Below are 9,294 nucleotides of genomic sequence, written 5' to 3'. Positions count from 1 at the left end.
CGGGGGCGGGGGCGGGGGAGGCGGCGGCGGCTGGGCTGGATGGTGGCGCTCAGAACCCGGCTCGTCGGGCTGCGGGGGCAGTAGCAGCAGCGGTGATGGGGGCTGCGGGGGATGGTGATGGTGGTGGTGGTGCGGATGGTGATGGTGGTGATGGTGGTGCGTTTGGGCCGAGTGGGGCGCGCCTGCCGACGCCCCGTGCAGCTTGGCCAGGCTCTCCGCGTCGTCCTTGCCGCCCACGGGTCGGAAGGCGCTCGAATGATGGTAGCTGCCGCCTCCCGCCTTGCGCGCCTCGAGCAGGTGCGGGTGATGTGCTGGTACCCGGGCGCCCGCAGGACCGGCTCCCGGGGTTGCGGCGCCTGCTCCCGACGTCACGCCGGGCTCTGCGGGTGGCGTGGACCCCGCGCTGCAATCCCCGCCGCCACCGCCCGGGGGCGACTCGAAGAGAGCATCGCGAGCGCCCGCGCCTCCGGCTGCGGGCGGCGGACCCGAGCCCGGACCGTTGGCCACCACCGGAGGAGGCTGGCCCGGAGGAGGTGCGGCCTCGGCGCTCGCCCCGGTGCTGCCCGGCTCGGCCAGGTCCAGGAAGGCCTGGCGCAGCAAGGCCGGACTGTCACCTAGAGCGCAGCTGAGCGCGGAGGGCGGCTGCGGCGGGGGCTGTAGGTAGGTGGGCACCGGCAGCCCGCCGGGGGTCCGCGGTGGCCAGAACATGCAGAAGGGCGGGTAGAAGGCGTCCTTTCGGCCAGCGGGCCAGAAGAGGCCGGACAGGCCGGCCTTGGGCGCCGCACCTGCGCTCCCCGCGCCGGCTGCCCCCAGGGCCTCCGCCGCTGCGCCGGCGTCCTCCTTCTTATGGCACAAGCCGAAGGCTGCGGCGGCGGCGGGGAAGGTGTAGGGATGTGGGAAGAGGCCCCCGCAGCCCGGGAACTTCTGCAGCACGCCCCCGAACGAGCCCTTGCTGGGCACCGGGATGACTGGGTAGCTGCGTGGGCCTTTCGTGCCGGCCGTCGCACCTGTCCCCGCGCTGGCACCGACCCCGACGCCGGTCACGCAGCTCGCGCCGGCCAGCTCGGCCAGCGGGGGTGGCGGCGGTGGCGGGGGTGGCGCGCCCAGCAGGTGCGGGCCTAACAGGCCGCCACCACCCGCCACCGCGGCCGCCGCTGCCACTGCCGCCGCCTTGACCGAACTGAGCGGGTGGCAGGCCGGGTGTGCGCTGGGCTGAGGCAGCGCTCGCTTGCGGCTCCCGCCGTTGAACATGGCCTTGACATCCTCCCAGGCGAAGACTAACTCGTCCTGAGGGCTCTTGTCTGTGAGCTTGAGGTGCCGGCGCCAGGAATTAAAGTTGGCGGCGTCTGGCTGCGTGTACTTGGCGTCCGGAGTGCGGTGGGAGTGGAAAATGAACTTGTTGGGCGAAAAGTACATGTTGCAGTAGCTGCATTTGATGCACTTGGCGCGGGAGCTGTTGTAGCGCGCGGGGATGAAGCTGCCCCGGCAGCCCCAGGCGCACTCGTGGGACACGTCGAAGGCGAAGTTGTCTGGCAGCTTCGGCGGCCTGTTTTCGCCTAGGAACGACTTGCAAAGACGCTCGGCCTCACGCTTGGTGATCATGCCGCAGCGGCGTGAAGAGATGGGCATTGCCCCGGCGCGTCGTAGGATCTCCAGTTGTACAGGCGTGCACTGCACGCACGTGATGCCCAGAGCCACCCGGCGGTTATGGATCTCGTTGTAGCTGAAGTTCTTGAGGAGAGTGTTGGAGATCTGCGCCAGGCACAGGCGCTCCTGCCCATCGATCACCAAGGAGACGATGGGAATGCCATAAAGGATCACCTGGCCCACCTGGTTGGGTTTCAGGTTGGAGTGGCCTGGCCGCGGCTGGCTCAGGGCGTCGGGCTGGAAGGCGCTGGAAGGCGAAGCAAGTAGGATGTCGTTGGGCCCAGGCAGCGGGCTCGAAGCCATCTCCTCCTCCGAGGAACCCCGGGCTCAGAGCTCCGGGCCTGCCTTGGAGACTGGAATGGAAAGGAAAGGAGAAAGTTCATTTGAGTTTTCAGAATCTTAGAAGGGTGGGAGGAGCGCTAATTAAAGAATTACAGCGATTTCTTTGCTTTGATTAAGACCTGGTTACAGTGGGCCAGAACAAAGTTTCAGACGCAAAACAGTGATCTTTAAAAATTTCCTTCAAGGTCACCCTTTAGAAAATGCAGCGATTTAGAGGTAGCAATTTGTCTTCTGTCCCACACACCTAAGGTGAAATCTATCTATCTATCTATCTATCTATCTATCTATCTATCTATCTATCTATCATCTATCTGTCTGTCTGTCTGTCTTCTGATCTATCCAGTTCCTAAGAAGCTCAAGACATCCCGGATTTGTGGAATAAGATGATGTTAGAATAAGGCATGGATCCATTGGAAATTAGAAAATAACAGCAGTACAGGTTATACGAATCATGAAAAACTTGGACTTGGCCATTAAAATCCCAATTTAAAGAGATAGATCATTCACATTTGCTTGAAAATAAATTGATTTTGGTTAAAAAAAAATAACCCCAAACCTTTTAAAATGTGATTTTTGTGGTGTCTGTGGTTTCCTTGGGGGAAAATTCACTATTGGTAGAAACATTGCTCATTAAAATGAAACGAAACTCCTTTCTCGTCTTTGCTATTAGATATTATTTTATCTACTGTAATTATAAAACAATTTTTGGAGATGTGGGGAAAATCATATGCCTGATTGTGCCAAAATAGAGCATTCCACTTTCAAATTTTCAAAGACTTAGTTGAGGAGCCGCTCACTTCTAGTTTCAGATAGGTAGATTAAAAAGAAGTTTAAAGTCTATAAACATTTAAAATTGTTTCCTGTCATTTCTATACAAGGACCGAGCCAGTACAGGGAAACGAGTTATACCCAGAAGTTCCCAAAGAAATAGTTCATGGGGATCATTATTGACAAGTGCTAAAAAGTAAATTTGGTTTCATGCAAATCTACCTCTGTGACATTTCCCCCATATCTATGTTGATAACTTTAAATGCTTGGGGGAGGGTGTGCACAACAATAACCATAATCTCTAGATTAAGTAATTGTGGGAGCTTTGAAAGTAGGAGCACAAGTTTAGTCCACAGTGGGAGAAAATAAATATCCAATAAGTTGAAAATATAGAAAACACAGACCAAAGAAACCTGTGTGGCAATACCTGTAAGTCAAAACAAGTTAAATGGCACATTGCCCGGGAAGCAAACTGGTCCTTCCATAGCTACTGGCACAACACATAGGCCAAAGCTATCCTCTGACCTGGAAGATCATCAATGGCCATAGCACAGCTAAGTACCGATTTCAGAGAGTACACTAACCCATCTTCTCAATGAAAGCTCACACCAGTGTTCCTTTTTGGGCCTCTATGACATCTGCCTGACCTCTTTTGCCCTGGGGATCCTCTGCTATCTCTGCCTCCTGGAAGGCTGAACAAACCTTGACTGAATCAAACCCGAGAAGAGCTAGGCTTGTCAGTCACAGATGGACCAGAGGAAATACTTTCAGGAAACAGGGCGTTAAATGGCAGTGGTGATAACCTGAGCCCGACACAGCCAGCCTTAATGGCCCTTCCATTCTCATTTCCCTCTCAAAGTTCCTGCCATCTCAATAAGACCCTGGGAGAACTCGAACCCTCGCTCCACAGAAACGCGTTGCTGCCGCTGCCGACACGAAGCTGTTCTAAGGAACTCGCAGCCTTAGGAGAAGACACGGAAGAAATGTCTGCTCTTGGGTGTCCCCCACTTTTACCCCGCCGCCCAAACCCTATCAGCAGAGATAGAAACAAGAAGGTTTGGGTTGGGATATATTTTAAGGGGTGAGAAGAGAGACAATCAAAAGTTAGTTGAACTGAAAAAGGAACCTGGAGAACTTCCCCCTCTGGTTCATGAGCCAACGACTCCCAACTTCCTTCTGCTAGCTCTCCTACCCTTTGCCCTCCAGGCCCACCGCTGCCCCTCAGCCTATCACGGAAATTCCACCTCTGGGTTTCTCCAACCAAGACCTGTGTGCTGGGTGAGGGCCGGTAGGTTCCGGTAGTACCTGGTAACCCCTGGATGTCTTTAGGTGTGTGGCTGGCGGCCCATCTTCCGAGGGCGCTCGGAGGCGAAGCATCCAAGCGAGTCCTCGAATCCAGCGGGCGGGACTCCGGTGTGCTGAGAGATCTCCGCACTGATGAGAGCTAATGGCGCTCGTACCCCTGCGGGGGGCAGGATGTGGGCCTGGGCTACGGCGAGGTGTCCCCTCCACCGCAGAAAGTGTGGGCGCGCAGAAACCCTCGGCAGGAGAGCCCCAAGTGGAGTGCAGTCTGACAGTGCCTTTCTCCGTCTCTGAACTCATGTCCGACCGAGGGGACGCCACCCAGCGGGCAGGGTGACGTCACCGTCTCCCTGACACTCCACATTAAAGGGCTGGCATGTTACAGGGAGGGAGGGGGAGAGCGAAAACGAGAAAGAGCTACCGATTCTTTCTCAGCAGGCACGAAAGCTACCACCTAACCCACTGCAACGGACAGCGAGCCAACCTGGGAGCAAAAGCGAAGAGGCTGGACGCCCAGATCCGGTTTCGGAGTGCAAAGCTGAACGGTCTGCGTGCATGGGGGGAGATTCTAGAACACCTACAAACTGGCTGCATGCCCGCCCTTTTCTCCAAGTGACCCGCCTTCCTGAAGGATTCCTCTGATGCGGGAGCGAACTACAGAGTAGCCCTTGCTTCTCCAAAGATGCAGAATCCAGTCCGCTGGAGAAGATTACTTTCTGTGCCTCATTTGATACACTGTGAAATGAGAGAAAGGAGAGAAGTTTCTACATAAGGTGCCCAACGTGAAACTTGGAAAGAAGCAGGAAGAGATGAGAGTCCCTATGCTTGCATTTATATTTGCTTTTCAGGGCAAGATAGACCTTGTAGACCTTGTCTGGTCTACAGTGTGCACAACTGGATGAGGACACCAGTGTGTTCCCGTGTGTATTCATCCACCAGGGCTGATCAATCAGAATAGTTTTCTAACCCCTTTTGTAAGACCTCTGGAGGCCACACCAGTACAAGGAAAAAGTGGGGTAGGGTATCAGCTCTGGGACAAATGGCCAGTTCCTCCAGAAGTAAATTTTTTAGAGACTCATGTAAGAGCATGCAGCTCATAACCCACAAGGGGAAAATGGGAATAAAAATGACCCCCCCAAACTGAAGTACATCCTAGGATGCTGATGAATGCTAGCTAGTTGACCAGCTCTTAAGAGTCAAAGCAACCACTCACTGACTAGTTTATCAGGAAGAAAATAAGTCATTTATTTGGAGGACATTCTAAGAAGGATATGTGCTGCAGTGGGTGGGGGTGGACCTTTACTATCCCAGATGAATTTCCAGTTGCTGCCAGATGAAACACAGGCTTAGACATAAGTAGTTACTCCTGGAAAAGAAAGACTGGTTTCCACTAAGCCTAATGCCCAGTCAGACCCCATTACAACACAAACACACCATTTCTAAATGCAAGAATAAAAATGTGAAATTTTGGTACTTCGTCAGAGATTAACAAAACCACAGAGAGTCAACTGAAGAGAAAGGCAAGGGGCTTGTTGCTCAGGTGCTGTAGTTTTATTATTATTATTATTATTATCATTATTATTATTTTGTTTTTGTTTTGAAATAGAGTCTCACTATGTATCCCTGGGTGACCTGGAACTTGATATACAGACCAGACTGATCTTGAACTCACAGAGATCCACCTGTCTCTGCCTCCCAGCTGCTGAGAATAAAGTTATATGCCACCACATCCAGTTGGAGCTTTGTCTTTTAAATTTTAATATACTGTAAACATTTTTAGGGCTACAAAAATTGTAATGTTCATTGGAGCAAAAGTTTCAAATGGCAATGAATTTTCTTAAACCAATCTCCTTAATTCTAAAGGAGAGTACAAATTAGGCTTTGTCCTAAGGGGCCAAAATCAGCTGAGTACTTCTTGCCCAATGTGCTTAGATATCCCTGAAAAGAAGGAAAACTTGGAGTGTTGGCCTGTCCAGTTCATTCATCATAAAAGCACCACTGTCATTTTCAAATCCCATCAGCAAAAAAAAGTAAGTGAAACTCCGCCCATTTCCCCTGTTCTGAAGGTTCCAGTGCTAAGCCTGATTTTTCTGAGTCTCCTTTTTGGAGTCAAGGGCTCCCGCAAAGCCAGTTTAGATTTGTTCACCATTCTCAGAGCCCAGAATGCTAGAAAGAAAGCTTCAGCCACAGAAAGAAAGCTGTCAGTAGGCGGGCTATGAGACTGAATGTGGTGGAGAGAGAACTTATCATCTCGATGAGGTATGGCAGGGAAATGCCTGGGCAGTGCTGCCTGGCTGCTGGGGAGGAAGCACCCTGGAGTCCTGTTTTTATTGTGCAGCTCCCATATTTACTAAAAAGACAAATTCCCATAAAAACCTCGTTTTCAAAAAAAATCTTTCTTTGAAAAATTCATTTGTGTCTTGCCTTCCCTCCCATTCCAGATTGTCCCAGGGAATGAATCCACACCAAGGTGGTCCCGGAAGTCACCTCTTCCTCACCTAACAATTACACAGTGCTTTGGAGTTTTACTGACTATAAGCCTGAAACTTTATTTTAACAAAAAAATGTTTCACTGGTTAGAGAAATGTAGCATAAGGTTAAGTATTTTATCCCAATAATTCTGAGGATACTGGAGTATTTCTTTTTCCCAGAGAGTCTGAGAGCCCTGCTAGAAAAAATCAGGCCAGCTGCACTTTTGGTATGCGAAGGTGGAGACTAGTTTCACACAATGAACTCTGTGCTCCTGGAGAATCTTGTCTGGATGTCAGGGCTGAAATGTGTATTGCTATTTTGTGAGCCACTCTCTGCCACACACTGCCTCAGACCCTTTGTTTTCCCCTCATTTTGAGCAAGTGATCCTAAGGGCATTGCTGGCCCTTGCCCTGGCACCCGGGACCCTGGCAGGTCCAGGGAGGAGCCAGTCCAGTCAGAAGGAGGCTGTTTGGGACAAGTTAATCAATGCTTTCCTATTTGAGCTGACATGCATTTTACACATCGGGACTCTCCTCAGCCGGCTAATTGATTCAAATTGTTTTATTGGTTAAACTGGTGTCACCCGTTTGCATGATCTATCACTGCACAAAGGAGATCATTTCCACTCCCATCTCCGTTCCGGGTGGTTGCGGTTCACCCAGGCCAAGGACAGGTAAAGGAGCCCAGACGCCGGACCCAAAGGAAAACCACAAACCAAGCTGGCCCCCTCAGAACTGGAGAGGTGAGAGGCGATGCCTCCATGCAAGAGCAGCGGCCAGCATGCGCAGTCAGAGCAGATGGAGGCTTATAGCTAGGGATATTAACGACTGGTTGAAGAGAACTCAAACCCAGGCGGGGATGAGTCCAGTGTCCTTCACTTTGGAAGCCATTTAATTCTGAGCCTGCGGTGGATCCTGCTGGGTAGGAGGCCAAGGCCAAAGCTAGGGGAGGAGCTGTCCGCAGTGCTGACGCAGTGCATAGCTCAGAGGCATAGTAGATCTCAGAGGAAGCCTCCCAGGCTGTAACCATGGGAGTATTGCATTTGGCTTCAGGCCTCTGCCAGGCCCATTACACGAGAGTCAGACAAGAGATGACACGGAGCCACAGCCCTTCTCATACCTGCTGCATTTCCACGGACTGAGAAATCCAGCCTGCCCCAACTCCATCTCTTTGCATTTGGTATCAAGGAACATAAAGGCCTTAATATAAATTCACTACAATCAGAAACACCAAATATCACTCCCTCTCCTCCCACTCCCGCTGAGGAACCCACTTCAGTTACACATCAAATAGTCACTACCCTTCTCTTCCATTCCCTCTTCCTTGTTGTCACTGTCAGGCAGGAATATTTCTACTCCTGTCCTTACCGAAAGTGTGCTCTTGGCATTGGTATATCTGTGTCAGATAGGAGAAGATATGATTTTCCTGTTACTCCCAAGGCTGCAAAAAGAGATCCACAAGGAAACTGGAAGTATAATAGGATGGGTGGACAGATGAAATCTGGTATGGCAGCAAGTATCAGGGAATTTGTAACCACATGGAAGCTGGTTGCAAATTTCTCCTTAACCACTTCCCAGCTGCAGAAACTTGCTCAGATACCTAAATTTCACAAGCTTCAACTGCAAAAATGAGATTGATAGGTAGCTCACTGAGTTATAGTCAGAATTAAACAAGATATGTAATGTGACTGGTATGTTTAATGCATTGGATTCTAAACTACTCTTTTCTGGACAATAAGTACAAGAGCTTGGCCTGTTAGAAAATATGTTAGATGGTATCAATAGCTCCTGAATAAAAGAAAAATGTTATTCTTATCTTAATGATGAATAGAGGAGAAACTGGGTTACCTACAGGACCATCAAGTTTTCTCCCTAGAACTTTATTCTGCCCCTAATTGGGATAGTGGTTTATTTATTTACTTTTTATTTTAAGATGGGATCTTGAACTCTCAATCCTCCCATGTTAGTCTACCAACTTCTGGAATTACAATCATGTGCCACCATGCCAGTCTTTAGTGTTTGTTTTATATACAGGTGGCCCAAACCCCAACAATTGTTTGTTTGGTCCATTTTAAGAAAAGTAATAAAACTTACTAAGGATAATGGTCAAAATGGTAATGATTGCTGATGACTCTCTTCTCACTTTGCAGTCCCCTAAGTGTCCCAAAGTTTGACAAGCCTAGTTCAGACTTCCTGTTTTTCCACCCCATTGACTCATCTAGAGTTACACAAAGCAAACCAAGGACCAGAAGCAAACCCAAGAGTCATCCATGATGGAAGTCAAAATAAAATGAGAAAGACCCTCAAGCTTTCTGGGAGCAGATACAGTCCTTGGGCCATCTCTCTCTTTTTAAAAAATATTTTATTTATTATTTTAATTTTATGTGTATGAGTGTATTGCCTGCACGTATGTGAATGCACCCGTGTCATGCAATGCCACGGAGGACAGAAGAGGGCTTCAAATTCCCCTGGAACTGGAGTTAAGGATGGTTCATAGCTGCCATGTGGGTGCTGGGAATTGAACCCTGGTCCACTGCAAGAGCAGTCAGTGCTCTTAACAGCTGAGCCATCTCTCCAGCCCTATGGACCATCTCTTAATACATTGTCCATAAACAAGGACTCTTTCTCCAAGAGAAGAAGTGAGAGCACAAACCTCTTTGGGGAAGGGAAAGGAAGAGAAAATGCATACCCCTGCCAAGTTCCCTCAAATTCCTCTTGGGAATCAATGAATCTTCTTAAACTTAAAGTACACCCTTCAAAGGAA

At 50.1% G+C, this 9,294-nt stretch overlaps 1 protein-coding gene across 2 annotated transcripts in view; it reads right to left on the bottom strand.

Annotated features, from left to right (window-relative positions):
- Skor2 (SKI family transcriptional corepressor 2) overlaps positions 1-4,301 on the bottom strand; it is a 43,831-nt gene extending 39,530 nt beyond the window's left edge. For both annotated transcript variants that reach the window (XM_029560095.1, XM_029560096.1), the window contains exons 1-2: positions 4,063-4,301; positions 1-2,000 (exon numbers count right to left, since the gene is read on the bottom strand). The exon at positions 1-2,000 is cut by the window's left edge and continues 561 nt beyond it. In XM_029560095.1, the coding sequence (XP_029415955.1) occupies positions 1-1,950 (1,950 nt within the window). In that variant the 5' untranslated portion in view covers positions 1,951-2,000; positions 4,063-4,301. The remainder of the gene's footprint in view (positions 2,001-4,062) is intronic.
- Between the last annotated feature and the right edge of the window lie 4,993 nt (positions 4,302-9,294).

The sequence above is a fragment of the Nannospalax galili genome, unplaced genomic scaffold (assembly GCF_000622305.1).
Source record: "Nannospalax galili isolate Female #2095 unplaced genomic scaffold, S.galili_v1.0 scaffold169, whole genome shotgun sequence".
Classification (NCBI taxonomy): domain Eukaryota; kingdom Metazoa; phylum Chordata; class Mammalia; order Rodentia; family Spalacidae; genus Nannospalax; species Nannospalax galili.
The sequence above is the reverse complement of the archived record's forward strand: the minus strand, read 5'-3'. Positions and strand labels throughout refer to the sequence as shown.